Raw genomic sequence first — 23824 nt, 5'->3', positions numbered from 1 at the left:
ATGGGTTAAGGGAGGGAAAGGGAGTGGAAGAGAAAGATGGGGTGGGAGGGAGGAGGGAGTGCTGTGTGTTAGTTTAATGTTGGAAGGGACAAATCTGAAATGCAAAGAATGATGACTGACTGGGTATGGAAGCTCTGCTCAGAGGAAGCACAGCACTGACTCTTCAGGCTCAGGACTGAGGGACTGTACTTTCAGGCTGCTTGTCATTCTAGTGGCACTTGTAGGCAGTGAACTCAACTTTTACTTCCTTTCCCTGGAATCCACAGGGAACTCAGAAGTGATAAACCAAGTGATAAGTTCCATCATGCAGCCAGCAATGACAGCCTTTGGGAAGGTGTCATCCTAGCCCATCTGAACACAGCCAGACGTGGTAAAAACTTCCACTAAGATCTGGGCCAGCTAGTGTCTCCTCCCTCCCCAGCCCCCAACTAGCCTTCGGTGCAGTAAGATTGTGCCTGAGATACAAGGCCCAGAAGCCTGATTGCTGGGTCTTAGTAAACAGGGTCTACGAATGGTGCTTTTATGCTTACCCCTCCGCATTTCAACATCCCAGGAATAAGCCAAGTCAGCAGGAATATTGAGCTTTTTTTTCTTAATGCATATGAAAAAAGTTTGGCTAGGCATGGTGGCGCATTCCCATAATCCTATTCCATCACTTGGGAGGGAGAAGTATACAGGATCTGGTGTTCAGGGTCAGCCTGGGCTACATGAAACCTCCTGTCTGTCTGTCTGTCTCTCTCACACACACATTTGCCAGGAGAAACTAGAATACTGAGGTGCAAAAGACCATGGAGGCCATGGGCTGAATGTTCCAACTGGAAACTGCTCAGACTTCTTGATGGATTCTAAACTTGTCTGTGACCTTTCTAGGAAGATAAAATGATTGAGCCAACTACTAGAAAGATCAAATTCCCAACATGTTCTGATAGGAAGTAAAGTCTTGGGCATTTTAGCTTGTATTCTCCTAAATTCCTCTCAAACTAGCTCCTCTGAAGTTAGATACCCTATCCTCATTTGACTTTTTTCCCGCCCGTCCCCCCCCCCCCCCCACCGAGGTAGGGTTTCACTCTAGCCCAGGCTGACCTAGAATTCACTATGTTGTCTCAGGCTGGCTTCAAACTCAGTGATCCTCCTACCTCTGCCTCCTAAGTGCTGGAACTAAAGGCATGTGCCACCATGCCCATCTTCATTTCACTTTTAAAAGACACAGTTGGTCTTTGTTTCTGGTGGAAGGAAAAACAGCAGTCACCTCTTATCAACCATCATGAGGTGTTTTTTTTTTTTTTTTTTTTTTTTTAACATAGCAGAGACTGAGAACCCTATACAACAGGCAAGGCTGCTGCTGTCTTGCATGTGTGGGAAGAATACTGACATCCTTTGATCAAATCAGTTACCATCTTGGAACTGCACAGTACTCTGGCAACTGGCATGCATGACTTTCAGATTCCTGTTCTTGACAATCATCTCCAATGGAAATCTTTTTTTGTGTTGCCCAAGTGAACTTTCAAATCCAAGCCAGTCATCGTTAAGACTGTGTTCTCCGCAGTGACTCCTTCAGAGAATTCTACAGCCAGGTTGTGGATATTCAATACTGCATCTGCTTGATTTTGTCCAGAAACCAAAGTAGGGTATGGAACTGGTTCTTATACCCTAAGGTTTTTGCTTTCTCACACTTCTCAGGGCTGTTTGATTTTGATTCTTTGGAGGAGTGACAAGAAGCCATTTTGTAGTAATTTGCAATTCAGACCATATTCAGCTTTTGGATTTGTAATCTGGGATAGTGACCAATACTTTGCTCACTCATTCTTTTTTTAAACATTTTTTCTCATGGGGGCCGGGTAGCCCCTCAGAACCAGCACTAAGATGGAGAGTGATGTACCCAGATGCGTCCTATGACGCATGAAGTGCATTTTCAATCACAGTTGGACAAGCCCTGGTGCGTCCCTTCCTCTCATGAACTCAAATTTTCTAGGTGTAACCAACAGTTGCTGTAGCACACAAACCTCAAGTTTCTAACAAAACTGCTGGATGATGTGTCAAGCCCAATCCCTGATGGTTGGGAAGCAGCAGGAATTTGCTCAAGGTAATTGTTGTAGGTTCTTCTGATCTTGCGGACCAAGAAGGAAACTATTTTGAGCACTCCAATGGAGAGAATCTGGCCAGCCAACTGCAGAGCTCAGTCTTCACTAAGGGCTTGTTTCTCTTCAGCTTTTACTTAAGGTTAGTGCAGGATGATGGACTCTGGATGGAAACTAGCTGTCCTACCATCAGCTTGCAACATGGTCATCATTTTCCTCATATCAAAAGGAAAAAAAAAAAAAACAGGTACGATAGCACGCTCACAACGTTTGACCTCGACAGGCTTTTCTAATTTATTTTATGTATTTTTTCAAGCAACAAAACTAAACTGGGTCTTCAGCTTTATCCCCATTTCTTGCAAGGGAAGAGCCTTTATACAATTAGACTCATTTTGGTTTTCCTTAAGAATTTTAGCCTCTTTTGTATTGTTTCTACAATAATTTGTACACATATTTATTTTTACCAGCCTTTATTAAATAAGGAAGGAACTTAATATTTAAGGTTAAGGGTGGGGAGGGAATCCAAAGGGAGGTGGCTTCACTTGGAGATGGTGTTCACACTCATACTCTTGATGTTGCCTCCAAGCACAATGCACAGGCCCTTTATTTCCCACAACAAGACAGTGCCCAAGTTTATGGCTGGAGGTCCTCTTAGGTGTGCCTCTTCATGCGGCTTCTTCACCTGGTACTTGTGGGAGCCCTTCCCATAGACGCAGCGGAATAGCTACTGGAAAGTCTTGGGTTTGAGTTTCCAGCCTGGTCATCCCTGTACTCAATCTTAACATCAGACTTAGGGCCATCCTCTTTGAAGTGACGAAGCCACAGTGCTGCTGGCTATACTTGCAGTGGTAAATGGCCATCCTGTCCTCAACTCAGTATACAGGTGAAGGTGGGGACTTGTAGTCTCCAGAAGCAGAACTGTGACCAGCCCTATTCATAACTGGCTCCTTGGTGACAGGAGGCAAAGTAGTCCTGCTGCAACATTTCCTCATTCAAGTCGACCATGCTCCAGCCAAAGTTCTCCCTGACCAATCCAGAGTTCATTTTGGCTAAGGATGTAATCCACATCTGACCTCACAGTCCATGAAGTGCTGCTCCTGACTGCCAGCCAGGTCACAGGTGGTAATCTCTCACAATGAGGTAGCAAACGCCGTGACTCCCTTCTCGGGATCTTCCTTCCCCCAGTCCTGCTTCACAGTCATTACCACTTTCTGTCTTGCAACTGCCCCAGCTGCTTTGGCAGTGCCAGCTCCTTCTGCAGCTCTGGGGACTCAGATGGCAGAGGTCTGCCACTGTTCCCCTTCTTGATATCCATTTCACCATTCAGGTGTTATATGGTGGGGGTGGGACACTGGTTCCTTCTAATTGTCCAGGACCACCTGAGTACTTGGCACTGATCCTTGCCTAGCAGCTTGGGACCACAGCACCACTTCTTGGCTAGTCCTCAAGTAGCAACAAGTCATCCTGCACTACAACCACCTCCTCATGGATCTTCATCTCTGCTTGGTCTTTTTAAAGCTTCCCGTCTCTTTGGGTATGATATGCTTGCAGCTGCAGCCTCACCCAAATCTCTTCCTGTTCAAAAGCGTCAATGGTCATGCCAAGATGGTCAAAATGGAGGGAGTTTGGCCACTACCCCTCCAGCTCACCATCTTACTTACCTGTAACAGGGAGACAATTTTGTTGTGTTAAGTCTATGTGTTCTTTCTCTGCATAAGCCAAGTAGTCAGGCTGCAGTTTCTATGGTTCCATTCTTCTCAGCTCCTTATCCATCAAGTTCACACTCACCCACACAGCCTCCTCTAGCACTTTGGTCCTTAAGGGTCTCCTCTTAAAGGAGTCAATGGTCCACTCTTCTGTGAACCCTCCAGGTTCCAGGCACTGTACAGATCTTCTGCCCAGACTCTACCAGTGTGCTGAGGCCAAATTCTTCATTTATCTCCTCCAGCACTGTGGTCTTCCTGTCAAGCCCTCCTGCAGCTACCAGCTCCTTTTTGCCTGGCTATGGTGTGTCCTCAAGCCAAGAGGCATCCTCCCTAGGTCATTATCTCCTCCAATTTTTGGTTCAGCAGTGTTTTCCCTTGGCAACCAGGTTCTCCTATAGCTCCTCTTGCTATTGCAAGGCTTTGGATTGATAATGTTGACTGCTTCTGGTTCTTCCTGGATGGCCACCTTTTGCTTGGCAATACTGATCTCCAAAAGGTTTTAGCTTCAGCTTTGCTGGAGTTGGCTGTATTGACGCTAATAGGCATCTTAGCATCAGCTCCAGTAGTCATGGCTGTCTCCAACTTTTCTGTTGCGCAGAGTGCTAGCCCTGGCTGCCACTGAGAATCTGGGTTTCCATCACCCCCCAACCTCACCTGTACTGTTCACTTTAGGCACCACTCTGGTGCTTATTTTTTATTTTTATTTTTTGTACTTCCAATGCTATGGTGCCTGCCACCACTGTAGTTCCAGCCACTTTTCTGTCTGCGGTGCTTTGTGACCCCCATGGTGCTAATTTGGCCTCTCCAGGCCACCACCAAGCCCTGATGACAAAATGCAAACACTTCCAGGTCAATGGCAGCTGGCAACCAAGAACAGCTGCTTCGGGAATTATGTAATAATTTGCATCAGTCTTGGAAACTTTTTTTTTTTTTTTTAACTTTTCAGGTTTAAGAATTTTATACTGCACTTACCAAAATAAAGATTCTCACAATGCTGATGTGTCCACTGATGTGACAACATACCTGGGACAACTTTAAAGAGGAAAGGTTCTGGCTCATGTTTTCAGTCCCCTGTCAAATGGCTCCATTTCTGGGCAGGTGGTGACGTGCTTAAGCAGAACTCACTTGGACACCTCAGGTAGCTAGAGGAAGCCAAGGACAAAATACACACCTCAATGCACTGTTCCCCAGTGACAGCTCTTCCTCAAAGTCTCCACTTCTCAATGTCTATTAAACAGTGAACCCATCAAACTGTTCATCCACTGATGGAGAATGCACTTCTGTCAGAGCTGCACTGGGGACCAAGCCTTCAACACATGAGTTTTAGAAGCACATTTCAGATCCAATACTTAATAGCTGGCACCTCAAAACTATGTGTTTGCGCTTAACAAAGTAGGCTTTATTATTTTTTTGAGAAAAAGAATGGGCACATGAAGTCCTCTAGCCACTGCAAAGAAACTCTAGATGCATACGCCATCTTGTGCATCTGGCTTTACATGGGTACTGGGGAATTGATCCTTATTCATTTCTAAGGGACAAAAAGCTAGAAGTTTCATCAGTGGAACTCAAAAGAAGGACAGGGCTGGAGAGATGGCTTAGTTAAGATGCTTACCTGCCTTAACCACTAAGGACCCACATTCAACTCTTAAGGTCCCACTTAAGCCAGACGCACAAGGTGATGTAAGTGCATAAAGTGGCACATGCACGTGGAGTTCCGAGTACAGTAGTTGGAGATCCTGGAGTGCCCAAATGCTTGCCCTCATGAGTGCATTAAAAAAAGTCTGAAGCTGGGTATAGTGGTGCACGCCTTTAATCCCAGCACTCGGCAGGCAGATGTTGGATTGCCGAGAGTTCGAGGTCACCCTGAGACTACATAGTGAATTCCAGGTAAGCATGAGCCAGAGTGAGACCCTACCTCAAAAAAACAAAAGGGATAAGTTACCACAGCTGTCTCCACCTGGGGAATATAATTAGGTGCACCTTCATAATTGCACAGACAATAGCTTAACTTTTGTAGAGTTGGGGCGGAGTTTGTGTGAACTTCCTCACCACTGGTCAGATGACTGACCAAAAGCCAAACAAGGCTTGCTTCCTTTTTGTGTAAGCACTTTGACAGGTGATATAGGGTTGTGGCCAAACTGAAACAATGAAAAGCAGAGGCTAAACCCCTCTTGCAGAACAGAGAACAAGATGGAGTAACAACAGTAGCCCTCTTATCCCATTTATTAAAGAAATAGAAAAGATACAATGCAGGAAAAACACCATCCTTCACATCAGGCTGAACAAAGCACAGTGATTTCTCCCCCTCCTCCCCCACCCCCAATTCCCATCCAATGTTTAAAATTTGAGGTTCTTGATTGGGAGTACCAGTGGAGAGGGAACTGGATGAACAGAGGAGCCCTAAGGCTGGTCACCTCTAAAGTGACAGGAGAAAGGAGCCACAGGCCTAGTCACATGTAAAGTTGGTGGGTTGGCCCCACCTCTTGTGGTCCATCTCCCCGTTCTGTGTATAAGCTCCCAGGGAAAGGTCTGGCAGTAGAAGGGGACCAGGTCCAGGTCACCCCGGTCAGTTACTGCAGCATGGTCCAATTCCAATTATGCAGCAACTCCGTAGAACAAGTGAGTTGATTCTCCAGTGGAGAGCACAGGGCTGCACACAGCTTAGGACCTGGGGGCCAGTGTATCCCTGAGGAAAAGTCCACCAGAACAAGTCAAGAAACTAGGAAGAAACAGGGGCAGACAGCTGTGGGACTAAAGCACAGCAGGGCTCAGGAAGGCCGGAGATCCTTTCTCTTGAGGACAAGATCCTTCCCGCCTGCCACAGTCCATGTCCCACTAAAAGTATTTCATCTTCAGTCAAGAAAAAAGCAAGGGAGTGGGGTGGGAAAGGCTCACTTGAACTTGAGCCTCACCTGTGTTCTTCAGACAGTAGCTCCCAATCTACTCTTTTACCTAAGAGATTCCCTACTTTGAACCACAGTGCTTTGAAAAACAAAGTGGTCCTGGAGGGAAAGTGGTACTTAAGGGGGCAACATTCCATTTGGGTACATTGCAGCCATTGGACCCCCTGGTCTGGGGAAAACAGCTGAGTTTGCACCAGGAAGGCTCCCCACTCTAGGAAATGGAACTAAACTCTTGCCTGCAGGGCCATTCATCCTTGGAAAGGAAGCTGGGTTTAGACCCAGGGTACCAGCTGGTCTTGCAAAAGGAGCTGGGTTGATACCCACAGGACCTGCAGAAGAGCCCAGGTGCCCAGCAGCTGACCTTGGGAAAGCAACTTGACCTGGGCCTAATGGACCAGCAGACCTTGGGAAGGTAGCTGGACTTGGACCTTGCAGGCCAGTGGCCCTTTGAAAGTTGGCTGGATTGGGGCCCAGGGGCCCAGAGGCTCTTGGGAAAATGCCTTGATTTGAGCTTTGGAGGCCAGTAGGCCTCTGGAAGGTACCTGGGTTTGAAGCTAATGTGCCAGAAGACTGAGAAAAGGCAGCTGGGTTCAGTCCTCCTGAACCTGTCCCCCTTGGAAAGGGACCGGCATTTATCCCTATAGGACCACCTGGCCTTGAGAAATGAGCTGAATTGGGGCCTATAGCGCCAGGAGCCCTTGACATGGGAGATGGGTTTGTCCCAGGAAGACCCATGCCTCGAGGGCTAGGACCTGTATTTGGGCCTAAGGGGCCAGGTACTCTCGTCATGGATGGGCTTGTGCCCATGTTTCCAGAAGCCTGTGAGAAAGATGCTGAGTTTGCTCCTAAAAGACCTGCAGCTCTTAGAATGGGGGCAAGATCTAGACCTTGAGGTCCAGCCATTCTTAAGTTAAGGCCAGATCCTGTGCCCAAGAGGCCACTTGCTCTGGTGTCCAGATTTGGACCTGGGCCCAGGCCACTGGCCCTTGGGTTGGATCCAAGACCTGGACCCAGTCCACTTGCTCGTGGGTTAGGCCCCAGGCCTGGCCCTGGAAATATGCCTGACCTAGGAGCAGGATTTGCACCTAAAAAGCCTGACCTCAGATTGGGACTCAGTCCAGGGCCCAAGCCAATTGGCCTTGGATTGGAAGGACCACTCCCAGATGACAAGACACCCGCCCTCAGGTTGGGTCCACATCCAGGACCTATGGGGCCACCACTTCTGGGGTCAGGACTCACTCCCAAGAGACCACCTACTCTTGGGTTGGACATGGGACCTGGGCCTGGGAGACCTCCCAACCTGGGGTTAGACAGAGGCCCTGGAAGAGACCCTGTTCTAGGGTTTAGAGCTGGTCCTGGTCCCAAGAGGCCACCTGGCCTTGGGAAAGAAATTGCACCCATGCTGGTGGAATTCATTCCTCTTGGGAAAGCAGCCATGCTTGGGTCACGAGCACCAGCAGGAAAAGGTGCTGGATTTGAAGCCAACGAGCCTGATGAACTTGGACAAGGAGTCGGATTCCTTGGAAATGGGACCACATTTCCACCACGAGAACCTGCTGCCATAAGGAAGGGGTCCGAGCTCATGCCTAGTGGATGGCCTGGGTTCATAACAGGACCCCCCTGAGGTCCCAGGGAACCATCCAGTCGTCCTCGAGGTGGCAGTGGAGCGCGAGTCCAAGGAGTTGGCCGCTCTCTAGGGAAAATCCGGGGTTCTTTCATACTTTCTTGGGGACGTTGGTGATAATGGGCTTAGGGCGGGTTTTGAAAAGGATCTTGTTTTTGATGAGTGCTGTCACCAGGTACTGGGTGCCAGTCTCGTGGCCAAGCTCATCACAGTCCTGCTCCCCCGGAACTTGCTTGACTAGGACGGCAAAAGGTTTCTCCAGGTGGATGATTTTCCCATACAGGATATGATGGCCCACGATCAGCACAGGGAGTCCCTTTGGTAGAACAAGAAGGAGATGCCTGAGGTTTGATGCAAGTCCATTCCTCTCAGGTGCCTTTTCACATTGCTCTTGGCAGGAAATGTTAGCACCCTACTCCCTAGTTTGGCTCTGTACCACTGTGAACAGTCACATTCTACAATCTACCTTCATGCCCTCTTTATTCTTCCTAGCCTCATGTAAAGCAATTTCTGCTTTCAGAAAAGTGACCTTTCCATATTTCCCAAAGATACAGGTCCCCACTATGTCAAAGGGAACAGCAAGCAGACAGAACTACATTTAGGGCTGGGGGTGATGGCTTAGATGTTAAGGTGTTTGCTTGCAAAGCCAAAGGACCCAGGTTCAATTCCCCAGGACCCACATTAAGCCAGATGCACAAGGTGGCGCATGTATCTGGAGTTTGTTTGCAGTGGCTGGAGGCCCTGGCATGCCCATCCTTTCTCTCCCTATTTCTCTGTCAAATAAATAAAAATATTAATTTAAAAAAAAAACTGCATTTTAGCTAGACCTCAACAACAAATCTGAGGACAGCCCTGACTCTGGGTCCTGGGAGCACCACCTTGGTATACCTTGATTTACTGAGGCATTAGGCAGGGAAAGAAAAGCCCCCTCACCTCAGTGGTGTAATGTAGGTCTCCCAGGAGGTTTCCAGCTAATCCGGTGCTGTAGCGAGCCTCGATCTCCCCCTGTAGCTCCATCAGCACCCATTCTGCCAGGCCTCCTGCCCCTGCACTGCAAGCACAGGGCTGGTGGTTACAATATTTTTGAGTGGTGAAAGATGAATAGTGTCCTAAACCACCATTAAGAGCTCAAAGGAACTTACTGAATACAAGTTCTTGGGGAACTGGGCAGTGCTGGAACAGAGGTGTCAATTCAAGTATTTACATAAAACACACTGAGGACCCCGATTCTTTCAGTAAACTGTGAAGCCTATATAGCCCTAATCACTGAAATTAATGAAATCTTAAATATGTACTCACCTGGAAATAACAATTTGCACCATGAGCTTTTCTTCTTTAAAAAACTAAAATAAACTAGAGAAGAGAAAAAAAAAAAACCACTTAGGATAACAATGAAACCTAATATTTACCACTTAATTAATGTGGCAGGTACTTTTCCAAGCTGTATCCCCAGCTTTTTTCAATGTCCTATTTTTTCACCCTGCATATTTCCTCTTCCTTTTTTGTTTTTTTAGGGTAAGGTCTCACTCTAGCTCAGGTTGACCTGGAATTCACTATGTAGTCTCAGGGTGGCCTCAAACTCACGGTGATCCTGCCTCTGCCTCCTGAGTGCTGGGATTAAAGGTATGTGCTACCACACCTGGCTTTTTTTTTTTTTCCTTTTTATTTTTATTTATTTGAGAGTGACAGTCAGACAAAGAGGCAGAGAGAGAAAAAATGGACACATTAGGCTCTCCAGCCTTTGCAAATGAACTTTAGATGCATGCACCACCTTGTACATCTAGCTTACATGGGCCCTGGGGAATTGAACCTGGGTCCTTTGACTTTGCAGGCAAGTGCAACTGCAAAGCCATTTCTCCAGCCCCTTTCTTTTTGGCTTTTTAAGGTAGAGTCTTGCTTTAGTCCAGGGTGACCTGGAATTCACTATGTAGTCTCAGGCTGGCTTTGAACTTTTATGGTGATCCTCTTAACTGCCTCCTGGCCATCCTGCATATTTCTAAATTAAAAAAAGAAAGAAAGAAAAAGAGGAGGAATTCTGATTTTACTGTTTTCTTTGTTAACATGTCTAATACTTGATTTTTATCTCCAAATTCACTTTCAAAGCCCTCTTTAATTAAAAATAATTGAAAATGTCCTTTTGACAACTCTATGAATGAGCAAACTGATTTCTGTTTTGACACCCAATAAATACCACAACTACCTTTCACTTAGTTATGAAAACAGCCAGTTCAATTCATACTTTTTATACAACAGCACCACCTGGTGGCAGAGTACTTGAGAAGACTGAGTTAAAATGGAGTATTTTGCTGGGCATGGTGGTGGGTACCTTTAATCCCAGCACTGAGATAGCAGGCTGATACAGGAGAATTGCTTTAAGTTCAAGGCTAGCTTCAGCCTTGTGCCAGAGTTCCACGTCAGCCTGAGCTAGAGTGACACTGTACCTCAAACTGCCCCCCCCACAAAAACATGTATTTTCTATTTGTTTTTACCTGAGGACAACTGGTTTCACTTAAGCTTGTGACTGTCATTTTGGGAAGGTAGATTAAGAAGAGGTAGAAAGAATGGGGCACCAAAACTGGGTATGGTGGCACACGCCTTTCATCCCAGCACTTGGGAGGCAGAGGTAGGAGGACTGCCATGAGTTTGAGGCCACCCTGAGAGTACATAGTGAATTCCAGGTCAGCCTGAGCTAGAGCAAGACCCTATGGGGGGGGGGGGGAATGGGACACCAAAGCTGTCATTCTAGGTGTTTCAAATGTATACATGGAGTTTAGTGGAGGGTTATTAGTTCAGTGTGTATTAACTGTGGTGTCCAAAGTAAATAGGTTTTGTAATTGTACTCAAACTCAGCAAACTTGCTGACCAGACTTTTTAATTTTTTTTGAAGTGAGGATCTTGCTATGTACACTGGATTAACCTCACATCCTGGATCTTCCCGAGTGCTGGATTGCAGGTGGTACCACTATACCCAGCTAAACAGTTTTCTTTACTGGTATGTTATTTTTACTTTCAACCTCCAGGGAAAATATATTCCTAGTAGTCTTACAGGATGGGAGATGGGAGAATGACCTCTTCTCAAAGCACCAAGAACACTTGGGAACATGAAAAGTTAGTTGGCTCACTGGATATCAAATAGAAGCAGCAGCTAACATGATTTGAATTTTCACCACAGACCGTACACTATGTGCATGGTGGGTTCTCACTCAACAGCATGACAACTCTAATGTACTTGTCCCTATTTTACAGATAAGGCTGCTGAGGCATATACAGATTAAATTACCTGTATTTGACACACTCAGCTAGGGTGTGGCAAACCAAAATAGGAAACTAGGCCATGTAGCCACACTTAAAAAAAAAAATCATTACACAGTTGTCTTCCCGAAGGATAAAACCAAGTACCATCAATAATGAAAATGAATCAAGACTAAGTGAACACCTAGTTTACTGCTACTCAGAATAGTGCAAAGGTTTCATCTTGAATAAACCAGAACTTTTATACCAGCTCCAGTTGTAGCTCCATCTGAGAAGGGATAATTTCATCAGCTTTGAAGGCAAAGATCTTTATACACATGAAAAGGTACCCAGGAAGACCATATAAAAGAACCTAAGCACTATTTTGAGTCTTGCCATGTAGGCCAGACTAGCTCTGAACTTGTGATCCTCCTGTCCTCAGCCTCCCAAGTGTTGGGATCAATGATATGTGCCATTATGCACTGCTTCCAAAGCAAAAATTTTTGTTTTGTTTTGCAAGGTAAGATCTCACTCCAGTCCAAACTGACCCTGCAATTTACTATGTAATCTCAGGATGACCTCAAACTCATGGCAATCCTACAACCTTGGCCTCCCAAGTGCTGGGATTAAAGGTGTACACCATCACACATAGCCCCACAGCACTTCCAAAGCTAAAGGGTAGGTAACAATGCAAAATCAGAAGGCCTAAATCCAGTTACCAGCTTGTAAATGTAGAATACTAACCACACACAGTCACTTTAATGACTATGGGGCTAGCACCTAAACTACTGTCATGACTAAATACAACACATGCAAAGTTGCTTTCAAGGGTCAAGTTCTACTAAGAGCTAACTTTTTTTTTTTTGAGGCAAGCCTAACAGACTGCCTCCCTTTTTATTATGAGCAGGAGCGAGCGAGCAAGAGAATTAGCATGCCAGGACCCCAGCCACTGGAATCAAACTCCAGACATGTGTGCCACCTGGTGCACATATGCAACCTTATGTCTTGTGTGTCTGGCTTACATGGGACCTGAAGAGTCAAACATGGATCCTTAGGCATTGCAGGCAAGTGCCTTACCCTCTAAGCCTTCTAAGAGCTATTTTTTGTTTTACAAGGTAGGGTCTTGCTCTAGCCCAGGTTGACCTGGAATTCACTTGGTAGTCTCAGAGTGGCCTTGAACTCACAACGATCTTCCTACCTCTGCCTCCCAAGTGCTGGGATTAAAGGTGTGCCACCATGACCAACTCTGTAAGAGCTAAATTTTTAAAAAGTGGGATAAAACAATCATTTTGACAATATAACTTTATAACTTAGAAAGTACATTAAAGGGCTGGAGAGATGGCTTAGGTAAGGCACTTGCCTGGGAAGCCAAAGGACCCAAGTTCAATTCTCCAGGACCCACATAAACCAGATGCACAAGGTGGTGCACGTGTGTAGAGTTCACTTGCAGTGGCTGAATGTCCTGGTGTACCAATTCTTTCTTTCTCCCTCACTCAAATAAATACAACATAGAATATATATTTTTTTAAGTACATTAGACATAAATCAAAAATGGCTTGGGGATGGTGAGATGGCTTAGTGGTTCAGGTGCTTGCCTGTGAAGCCTAAGGATCCATGCTTGACTCTCCAGATACCATGTAAGCCAGACACACAAAGAAGAGGCAAGCACAAGGTTGCACATGCCCACTTGGTGGTACAAGCGTCTGGAGTTCCATTGCAGTGGCTGAGGCCCTGGCTTGCCATTTCTCTCCCCATGCCACTAAAATGGCTTGGGCTGAAAGATAGCTCAGTGGTTAACAAGCATGCCTGCAAAGCCTCACATTCCAAGTTCAATTCCCCAGTACACATGTAAAGCCAGACGTGCAAAGTGGCACATGCATCTGCAAAGACTAGAGGCTCTGGCACACGCTTGCTCTCTATGTTTACAAATAATTTAAAAATTAAGGCTCAAGGGCTGGAGAGATGTTTAAGGTGCTTGCCTGAAAAGTCTAATGACCAGAGTTCAACTCCCCAATACCCACACAAAGCCAGACACACAAAGTGGAGTATGCATCTAGAGGCTGTTTGCTGCAGCTGGAAGCTCTGGTATGCCCATTCTCTGTCTCTCTCCTTTCTGTGCTTACAAATAAATTTTTAAAAAATATTGTAAATGACTCAAAATAAAAAAAAGAAGAAAAGAAAGAAAGGCTCCCCAGGCAAGGTGGCAGAGGCTTTAATCCAAGCACTCTGGAAGCTGAGATAGGAGGATCACAGTGAGTTCCAGGTCAGCCTAGGCTAGAGTAGAATCATACATCTCCCCGCCCCTGCCTTTCATATTTGACAGAAAGAGGCACAGAAGGGAGGAGGGTGAGAATGGCATGTCAGGGCCCCTAGCCACTGCTAACAAACTCTAGGCACATAGGCTACCTTGTGCATCGGGATTTATGTGGGTACTGGGAAATCAAACTTGGATCCTTTGGCTTTGCAGGACAGTGCCTTAATCAAAGAGCCCTGTCTCCAGCCTGACCCTACTTCTTAAAAATTAAAAAGGGATTCAATAATGCAGATTGAGCTTTTTGTACATAAACTATCAAAATGATGATGCAGACTATTTTCTTTGATGTGTATGCTATATAACAAAACAAGGTGGTTGAAGGAAGTAAGATGGTGCTGAGGAGATGGCCCAGTGGCTAAAGGTGCTTGTTTGCAAAGCCTACAGCCTGGGTTCAATTCCCTAGCCACTCATATGAAGCCTGACAGCCACTCACTTACAGTGGCATAAGACACTGGTGCATGTGCATGCATGCACACACACGTGAAAATAAGTAAAAAGACAATTTTTTTAAAAAAGAAAACAACAGCTGGCCGTGGTGGCGCAAGCCTTTAATCCCAGCACTCGGGAGGCAGAGGCAGGAGGATCGCCTTGAGTTCAAGGCCACCCTGAGACTACATAGAGAATTCCAGGTCAGCCTGAGCTAAAGTGAGACCCTACCTCATAAAAACCAAAACAAGCCAGGCCTGGTGGCGCATGCCTTTAATCCCAACACTTGGGAGGCTGAGGTAGGAGAATCACTGTGAGTTAAGGCCAGCCTGAGACTACAGAGTGAAGTTCAGGTCAGCCTGAGCTGGAGCGAGACACAACCTTGAAAACAAAACAAAAAAAACAAATTTTGATATATATGAACATGCTCTGGAAGTCCAAGGTAGAGGAAATAAAACCAACATACTGGGCTGGAGAGAGAGCTACATAGGTAATGTTCTTATCACACAAGCACACAGTGGAGAACCTCAGCATCCACAAAAAAGCTCTGTATGCTGGCATGTGCCTGTAATCCCAATGCTGGGGAGGTGGAGTCATGAGAATCCCTAGGTCATGCTAGCTAGTCTAGATAAACTGGTAAGCTCTAGGTTCAGCGTGAAACCGTCTCAAAAGATCAAGTAGAGAGCAACTGATAAACAATGTAAAAACTCTGGTCTTTACAAGTATGTGTGCACAAAAACGCACACACAACCCTACTTTCTGAGAACTAAAATCAATATGTGACTTGTCCATAAGCATGAGATGGAATGATGTGTGTCAATTCTTTAGAAGTGGATGCAGAAATATTTTCAGTGTATTCTTCACTTCTGGGCAGTCTCCTGTTAGAACAGGAATTCACAACAGTTGACTAAGTGACCCAAGGAAAACAGACATTCTGAGTGCTGAGACAGGGTGGTACTTGCATACCAATCCGTAGGGCTTCAATAGATAATAGATTGATGTAGGAGACCCTGCATGAGTAAGTACATCTATTGATACTGACAGACACCTAACAATGCCCTGGAAAGTAATAATTCTGTAGCCCACAGCCTTGCCATTCTAAAAATTTGTCTTATGCTAGATTGGTTGGAAGCTCACATGCACATACAAGTGAAATACAAGCTCAGCTAGCTATCCTAGCTCAGAGGAGATTGACAAATGGCCTGGCTACATTTGTATGGTGTGTGTGTGTGTGTATGTGACAAATTAAAAGTATCTCCTAGTTGGGCATGGTGGCACATGCCTTTAGTCTCAGCATGTAGGAGGATCGCAGCGATTTTGATGCTATCCTAAGACTACAAAGTGAATTCCAAGTCAGCCTGGGCTACAGCAAGACCCTACCTAGAAAAACAACAGAAATGGCCTAGTGGTTAAGGCATTTGCCTACAAAGCCAAAGGACCCAGGTTTGATTCCCCAGGATCCACATAAGTCAGATACCCAAGGGGCACATGCATCTGGAATCCATCTGCAGTGGCTAGAGGCCCTGGCATGCCCATTCTCTCTGTCTCTGTCTGTCTCTCTCTAATTGCAAATAAATAAAAATAAAGACTTAATATGGAAGGAGGAGAGAGGGAAGAAGGGGGAGAGAATGGGCATGCCAGGGATTTCACCCAGTGCACACAAACTCCAGAGGCATGCAACCCTTATGCATCTTGGCTTTGCAGGCAAACACAAGTCATCCCTCCAGCCCCAAATTAAAAACTTAAATAAATAATTTTTTAAAACGGCTTAAGAGAAACCAGGCATGGTGGTGTGATTCTATTATCCCAGCACTCAGTAGGCTAGGGCAGGAAGATTGAGAGTTGCAGGCCAGTCTAGGCCATGTAGTGAAAACATCTCAAAAAAAAAAAAAAAAAAAGCAGCCAGGTGTGGTGGCCCACACCTCTAATCGCAGCACTCAGGAGGCAGACATAGGAGGATTGCCATGAGTTTGAGGCCGCCCTGAGACTACATAGTGAATTCCAGGTCAGCCTGAGCTAGAACAAGACTGTACCTGGAAGGAAAAAAAAAGTCAAATCCTGTTGGTAACAACAAATAACCTTACAATCAAACTCCCTACACAACAAAAGATGTCTAAGTCTTCAAGCTCAACTCATATAACACTAAGAGACAACCAAATCAATTTCTACTTTGTTCTATTTAGCTCCTTTTGAATTTGCAGCTCTATTTAGAGGAACATTTGAAGGCACACCTTTAAGAATAGACTATACATGAAATCATGAAAGTAATAGTGAAAGAACCACTTAAGGTAAGTGTTCCCAAACCAGTTGAATACCAGATTTGGACTAGCACTTTATACATCAGTTTTATAGGCCACAACTACTGTGCAGTACTGTAGTGAAGGGAAAGAATAGAGATTAAGAAACCACTTTTCCCTATAATAATGTCCCTAGTAAGAGGGGAAATTTTTTTCTACTCAATTTTTAAAAAGATTTTTTTGTTCATTTTATTATTTGAGAGTGACAAAGAGAGAGAGAGAAAGAGAGAGAATGGGCGCACCAGGACCTCCAGCCACTGTGAACGAACTCCAGACGCATGCATCCCCTTGTGCATCTGGCTAATGTGGGTCCTGGGGAATTGAGCCTCGAATGGGGTCCTTGGGCTTCACAGGCAAGTGTTTAACTGCTAAGCCATCTCTCCAGCCCTTTCTACTCAATTTTCTTGGTCTACCAAATAATAAATTCTATATTCCTAGATGACTTTATCTCTGTAAATGAAACTTTAAGCCACCTAATACCTTTTAATTTCTAAATTTTTGCTTAAAAAAAAAGGCTGTCATCGTTGGCTTCCATTTTTCTAGACTGTTACTTATCTAAGCTTTTCACACACTATGTGTGTCCAGCTCTAAGTTAGCATGGATGTGGTAAATGAAGACTGCTGCCTCTTGGGACAATAGTGCAGATTACCTCAATGCCCCACAGAAAACTGGAGAGAGGAGAGAAAAAAAATGTGGTAGCATTCAAATAACCAAACTGATGCCTGTTATCTCAGACTCTGGAGGCAAAGGCAAAGAGGATCACTCCAAGTCAGGCCAGACTGGTCTATATATAGCAAGTTCCAGTCTAGCCAGGAATACTTATCAAGGCACTATCTCAAAAAATCGAAGAACCAATAGATCTGGGGATGGAGCTCAGTGATACAGCAGTTGTCTGGCATGTACGGGATCATGGGTTCAATCCCTAGAACAACAAAAATAACCCACAATAGGAACCCCAAGGAAAATTGAGAAGCTTTGGGTACAATCAGCGCAATCTGGGATATACCTTGTAATTTGGTTTCTGTCTATTTTGAAGTAATGATCACAAAGAACCTGACAAATCAAAGCACTACTATTCTTTGTAAGCAGTCCTGGCAGAGCATTAGCAATATAAAAACATCCATTTTTGAGCTGGGTATGGTGGCACATGCCTTTAATCCCAGCACTTGGGAAGCAGAGGTAGGAGGATCACCATGAGTTTGAGGCCACCCTGAGACTACATAGTGAATTCCAGGTCAGACTGGGCCACTGTGAGACCGTACCTCGAAAAACCAAAAAAAAAAAAAATTTAACCAGGGCTGGAGAGATGGCTTGGCAGTTAAGGCACATGCCTACAAGGCCTAAGAACCCAGGTTAAATTTCCCAGGTCCCATGTAAGCCAGGTGCACACACATGGTAGCACATGCATCAAAGTGACTAGAGGCCCTGGCATGCCCATTCTCACTCTCTCTCCCACCTCCTGTCTCTAATAAATAAAAATAAAATCTTTGAAAAAAACATTTATCCTAATCTTCTGCTCCTTAGTGAGGAAAAAGCAGCCAAGAGGATTGAGGACATTCTTTGTCACAGATTCATTTTAATCTTTGATAAAACTTGATTCTCATCCTTTGCTATTAAATATTAATCTGATGGGAATATAATTTATATATATACATTCATATATTAAAGCTGTGGGTTTTTTTAATTTAAAAAAAGGGGGCCCTCTTTATAACCTTTTTGTGCTAAGGACTGAACCCAGGGCCCTGTACATACAAAGTATGTGCTTATCAGTGATTTTCCCTCTTACTCCCTACCAACCCCTTTTGTTTGTTTTTTTGAGGTAGGGTCTCATTCTAGCTCAGGCTGTCCTGGAATTCACTGTGTAGTCTCAGGGTGGCTGCAAACTGTCAGCGATTCTCCTACCTCTGCATTCCAACTACCAGAATTAAAGGCATGTGCCACTACACCAAGCTTCCTCCCTCATTTTTTAAAGCAGGGTCTCACTTTAGCTCAGGCTGACCCGAAACTCACTCCTTAGTCCAGACTGGCCTCATTATTATCCTACCTTGGCCTTCCTAGTCCCAGGATTAAAGGCCTGCACCACCACAGCAGGTTATTATTATTATTTTTTTTAACAAGCTTTAAAGGGAATCAGGCTTTAATTTGCTAATATATTTTAAATTTTTGTTACTTTAAAAACTAGGGTATGCCAGGCATGGTGGTACATACTTTTAATCCCAGCACTTGGGAGGCAGATGTAGGATTTCCATGAGTTAAAGGGCATCCTGAGACTACATAGTAAATTCCAAGACAGGCTGGGCTACAGCAAGACCCTGCCTCAAAAAGCCAAAACAGCTGGGTGTGGTGGCGCACGCCTTTAATCCCAGCACTCGGGAGGCAGAGGTAGGAGGATTGCCATGAGTTCAAGGCCACCCTGAGATGACAGAGTTAATTCCAGGTCAGCCTGGACCAGAGTGAGACCCTACCTCAAAAAACAAAACCAAACACAACAAAAAAAGCCAAAACAAAAACACAAAAAAACTAGGGTGAGTTTAACCATTTTAAAATCTAAACAAATTTATGTTCAGAAGTTAAATACAAGGCTGGAGAGATGGCTTAGTAGTGGTTAAGGCACTTGCCTGCAAAGACTAAGGACCCAGGCTTGATTCCCCAGTACCCACATAAGCCAGATGCACAAGTGGCACATGCATGTGGTGTTTGTTTGCAGTGGCAAGAGGCGTGTCATGTCCATTCACCATCTATAATAAATAATTTTTAAAATTCTTCTTTAAAGTTAAATGCATTTCAAAAATTAAATGATACCAAATAATTTGTAAATTACTAGGCCAATACATTTACTAAGCTTTTGCTTGGTCTCTGTGTGTGTGTAAATAAAATATGTGTAGGGTCCCATTCTAGCTCAGGCTGGCCTTGAACTCAGTGATCCTCCTACCTCTTCCCAAACACTGTGATTAAAGGTGTGTGCATCACACCCAGCTATGTCTGTATTTTATACAGGGAGCTGAGATACTTGTCAGACCAACCTAGTTTTTATTATGCTACCCAACCTACCTCAAAAGGTTAAGAATGAAGTAATGTAAGCTGGGCATGGTGGCACATGCCTTTAAATCCCAGCACTTGAGAGGTAGAGGTAGAAGGATCGCCAAGAGTTCAAGGCCACCCTGAGACTACAGAGTGAATTCCAGGTCAGCCTGGACTACAGTGAAACCATACCTCAAGAAAAAAAAAAAAAAATAGTAGTAATGTGACTAGAAGTGGTCAGAGCTGAGGTAGCAGGATCTACTGTAAGTTCGAGGCCAGCCTAGAGCTACAGTGAGACTCTGACTAGACAGACAGGCAGACACAGACACACACACAGAATGAAGTAACGGATGTTGAGTTTTCAGGAGAGTGCCTAACATCAGGTAAACCTTTAGAATTAACTTACTGATTACTGGAATTTGCATTTTTTTAGTATATACTAACAGAACATTACTACCACACTGTATAATAATTGTCTTAATACATCCTATTAAAGCAGGTAATCAGGCCGGGCTTGGTAGTGCATACCTTTAATCCCAGCACTTACAAGGCAGAGGTAGGACTGACATGAGTTTGAGGCTACCCTGAGACTACATAGCGGATCCCCCATGCTAGAGTGAGGTTCTACCTCAAAAACAAACAAACCCAACAATAGTAATAATAATTAGAGAACAATTCAAACATTAATCAGGGCTCACCAAATTGTTTCAGGGATTAAGCTATGCAAGGTTATTTCTCTGAATGTGACTATTTCTTTGTGTCTTTCCAACAAATGAACAACTGAGGATGTTTTATATACAATGAATATAATTACTTTTATTACCAGTGTTATTGTGGTTTTGTAACTGAAGGGGGATGGATGATCTAAGTTTCAAAGGGAATCTTGTCTCTTGACAGGGTTATGTTACTAAATCCAAGCTCCTATTTTAAAAGACTTTTGTTTCCTTCCAAAAAGGGGGCCATGGAGGTGGTGAAACTGAATGCTTCCACACTTTTCATTAGGGAAGAATGTGTTCAAAAACGTGTGTAGATATTATACTGCATACACGTGGTACTTTCCCATCACATTTCAGGAATCCCACGTTGGAGGGAATCACTGGTATTTGCAGACAATGAGTAGAAAAGATGGCTTCAGTCGATCGAGTTACTCCAGTTTTCTCCATCTTCTGCTACTCTGCCCGCCCCACCTCAACCTTTACTCTTACTGGCAAAGCACCCTCCCCCTCCCCAGCCTCCTCCCTTCCAAAGCCCACTGGAGGGTCCCTCTTTGCTGGGTTCTCGGCCCATCCCCCACCCCATGTTCTTCCCATTGGCCCCTCCCACGTTTTCAACTAGAGCTACAAACACTACCTATTCCTAGTCCCGCCCACTTTCTAGAATTCCTCCATTTGCCCCCTCCCTTTTCTCCATTCCCCTTCTAAGCCACCCCATCCCCCACGACTTTGAGGGAACCTATCTCCCAGGGAACCTAGTCCCCACCCACCCACCATTCTTTAAACTGCTTTGCTCCACACCTCTCTCACCGAAGAGGTCTTGGTATCATTCAGTCTCCTCCCACCCCCATTACCCAAATCTAGCTTTCGTTCACCCCACAAAGAACCTGAGGTCACTCTCCAATCCCCCTCCCCCTCCTACGATTTAAAATGTGCCTGGAACAAACCTCACATGCCTATCACCCGCCCTCCCCCGCCCCCAATCCCAAGTCCCCTTTTTGCTATTTTTGCTACTTTCTGGGTTCCAGGTCCCCAGCAGGGCTCCCACCGAACCCCACCCCACCCGACCCCGCCAGGGGAAGAGCCCCAGCCCGCACATACCTCGAGGTTCCGGCCCGCGCCGCCCCCTGCTCCGTCCTCCGCCCGCGCTCCGACACCCTTTCCGCCCTTCTCCGCTAAGCTCCGCCCCGCCCCGCTCGCTGCCTTCCCTCCCTGCCCCTTTCCTCTCCTTCCCGGGTCAGCTCCCCATCCTCCCACCCGGGGGTCGCCTGCGGAGCTCCCGCCACCCCAGCGCTGCCCTCCCGCTTCCTCCCTCCTCCTCCGTCCGCCCGCCGCTCCCCGCCCCTCGGCTTCGCCATTCTTCTCGGCGAGCCGCGCGCCCCGCCCGACCCCGGCTCCCTAACGCCCAGCTCCTCCGCGGCCGCCTCGCTCCCATCCCGGGACTCGGGGCCTCGCTCCCCGCCGCCTCCCGTGACCCCCCGCCCCCAACGCCCGCCCGCGGCCTGACCTGCAATGGCGGCCGCCGAGCGCGGCGCCGCGCGGCCAACGGGCGACAACCGAACCTCCCGCCGCCGTCGCCGCCGCCGCGAGCATTGCCTGCGCACTTCCGGCCTCGTGCAGCGCAGCACTTCCGGGGCAGCGCTGGAGGGGGCGCGCACGCGCTGGCGCGCGCACGTGGGGCCCGGGCGGGAGAGGGAGAGACCGGCGAGGTCCCCGGCGAGCGAGCGAGTTCGTGCGGGGCCGTAGGTGAGTTTGGGGGGGCGGTGAAAGGGCGGCAGGGAGCAAGCAGGCATCAGAATTCTGTCGAAAGCTCTCCGGGAGTTGGGAGACCCGCAGAATTCGCCAGATTCCCGAGGCCGAGTGACGGCTGCGTCGTAGACCCTGAGAGAGGGCGACCCTGGGAGGAGAGGGCAGGGGTGACGTGACGGGAGATCTCTCGCACCCTGGCGGACCGGGCGGAAAGTGCCCGCTGTGCCTCCCTGTGCGCCCCTAACCTTGAACGTGCGCGGGTGACGGACGAAGTAGGGCTGGTCGCCAGGCAGCATGTGTGGCCGGGTAGGCGCGCTAGATCAGTCCTGTCGCTCCCCTCCTAGAGCCGGTTTCCCCTCCCCCGCCAGTCCCACGTCACTGTCTATAGAGTTGGGTCTGTGGTTGCCAGACTTAGCGTCCGGTAGAGTTGGGGAGAGATGCTGAAGATCTCTTCCACCAGAGGTTAGCATTGTAAATTAGGGAGGGCCCTTTTTGAATTTTCTTATACCAAAGCATCCTTAACCAAAACCATCCCTAGCTTCTGGAGAGTGATTCTTGCTGGGCCATGAAAGTATCATTAGCAGTGAACTTAGCACTGAGAGAGAGTTGGTGCCTGTCATCCTACATAGTGATAAGAATAACTTGAATACATGGAATTAACATTTAACAATAATAGCTTTTTTTTTTGTCCTTCCTAGGTATGGGTGAATTTAAGGTCCATCGAGTGCGTTTCTTTAATTATGTTCCATCAGGAATCCGCTGTGTGGCTTACAATAACCAATCAAACAGATTGGCTGTTTCACGAACAGATGGCACTGTGGAAATTTATAACTTGTCAGCAAACTATTTTCAGGAGAAAGTAAGTCATTTGGGAACCTAATGTGGTGCTTGTGATGTTAATTTTCTTAAGTTCAATTCTACAACTTGCATGTCTTATATCCAAATAGATCGAGTGATTTCTACTCCCTGTAAAATTGTTTAGAACTACTAAACTTCTGAAGCAAATACAAGGTTTTATATCTGATGAGAGAGGCTCATCATTAACCTGTGGTGTTTAACTGCTTGTCATTTGAACACCAAGGTTTATTGGATCGTTTGGCCACTATAAGAAAACAATTTGTCAAGGTGATTGCAACTTTAGTAAGGTGATATTTTCTGCTGGTGTTGTCACTACCTTTTTCATTGTTAATTGGAAAAAAATGAACAACCTGGTGAAGCATTGTAGTATCAGAAACTTTGGTGACAAAGTTGCACTTCTAAGTTCATCCAAGAATAAAGACTATTCATGCCTTTGGCTGACTTCTTGGACAAGCCATCTAATCCATGTATGTCTTGGTCTTCTCAGGTTCCAATAATAATTTTATGATTCTTGGGGTGAGGGCACTAGGGCCTTTAAGCCATTGCAGGCATACTCCAAACACATGTGCCCACTTGTGCATCTGACTTATGTAGGTCCTGGGAAATCAAACCAGGGTCCTTTGGCTTTGAAGTCAAGCTCCTTAAAAGCTAAGCCATTTCTCCAGCCCTCCCTACCCCTTTAAAAAAGTTACTTATTTGCACACATGTGTAGTGTGGTGCACCATGGTCTCTTGATGTTGCAAACAAATGCCCATCTGGCTTTACATAGGTTGCTGGAGAATTGGACCTGGGCCCAGGCTTGGTAGTGTTGGCAAGCAAGCCCCCTTTACTGCTGAGCCATCTCCCCCAGCCCTTTTTACTTTGAAGCTGGTCTTGATTTTGTGATCCTTCTGCCTTAGCCTGC

At 46.1% G+C, this 23824-nt stretch overlaps 3 protein-coding genes across 5 annotated transcripts in view; 1 reads left to right on the top strand and 2 right to left on the bottom strand.

Moving 5' to 3' along the window:
* Positions 1 to 5991: 5991 nt before the first annotated feature.
* On the bottom strand, positions 5992 to 8406 carry Derpc (DERPC proline and glycine rich nuclear protein). The gene has a single exon (XM_045150668.1). It carries the CDS (start codon positions 8404 to 8406, stop codon positions 6805 to 6807), a length of 1602 nt encoding a protein of 533 aa, XP_045006603.1. The 3' UTR covers positions 5992 to 6804.
* Positions 8403 to 21894, bottom strand: Chtf8 (chromosome transmission fidelity factor 8). Of its 2 annotated transcripts, none has more exons than XM_045150677.1 (4): positions 21821 to 21894; positions 9611 to 9664; positions 9245 to 9362; positions 8403 to 8627 (listed from the first exon to the last, which is right to left on the bottom strand). In XM_045150677.1, exons 2-4 carry the CDS (start codon positions 9631 to 9633, stop codon positions 8403 to 8405), a joined length of 366 nt encoding a protein of 121 aa, XP_045006612.1. In that variant the 5' UTR covers positions 9634 to 9664; positions 21821 to 21894. The 2 variants fall into 2 exon arrangements, with proteins under 2 accessions (XP_045006612.1, XP_045006615.1); XM_045150680.1 differs by lacking the exon at positions 21821 to 21894 and adding an exon at positions 21415 to 21487.
* A 98-nt stretch (positions 21895 to 21992) lies between these two features.
* Utp4 (UTP4 small subunit processome component) overlaps positions 21993 to 23824 on the top strand; it is a 34409-nt gene continuing 32577 nt past the window's right edge. For both annotated transcript variants that reach the window (XM_045155649.1, XM_045155648.1), the window contains exons 1-2: positions 21993 to 22059; positions 22761 to 22921. In XM_045155649.1, coding sequence (XP_045011584.1) covers positions 22763 to 22921 — 159 coding nt within the window. In that variant the 5' untranslated portion in view covers positions 21993 to 22059; positions 22761 to 22762. The remainder of the gene's footprint in view (positions 22060 to 22760; positions 22922 to 23824) is intronic.

The sequence above is a fragment of the Jaculus jaculus genome, chromosome 1 (genome assembly GCF_020740685.1).
Source record: "Jaculus jaculus isolate mJacJac1 chromosome 1, mJacJac1.mat.Y.cur, whole genome shotgun sequence".
Classification (NCBI taxonomy): Eukaryota; Metazoa; Chordata; class Mammalia; order Rodentia; family Dipodidae; genus Jaculus; species Jaculus jaculus.
Note: the sequence above shows the minus strand (reverse complement) of the source record. Positions and strands in the feature narration are given on the sequence as shown.

What these genes read in the sequence shown, in the direction of transcription:
- Chtf8 (XM_045150677.1), bottom strand. Translation starts at nt 9,633, where the DNA reads ATGGTGCAAATTGTTATTTCCAG. An exon ending in GTGCAAATTGTTATTTCCAG is followed by an intron (nt 9,363 to 9,610) that starts GTGAGTACATAT and finishes CTGTGCTTGCAG; the next exon opens with TGCAGGGGCAGGAGGCCTGG. An exon ending in ACCTACATTACACCACTGAG is followed by an intron (nt 8,628 to 9,244) that starts GTGAGGGGGCTT and finishes GTTCTACCAAAG; the next exon opens with GGACTCCCTGTGCTGATCGT.
- Derpc (XM_045150668.1), bottom strand. Translation starts at nt 8,406, where the DNA reads ATGAAAGAACCCCGGATTTTCCCTAGAGAGCGGCCAACTCCTTGGACT.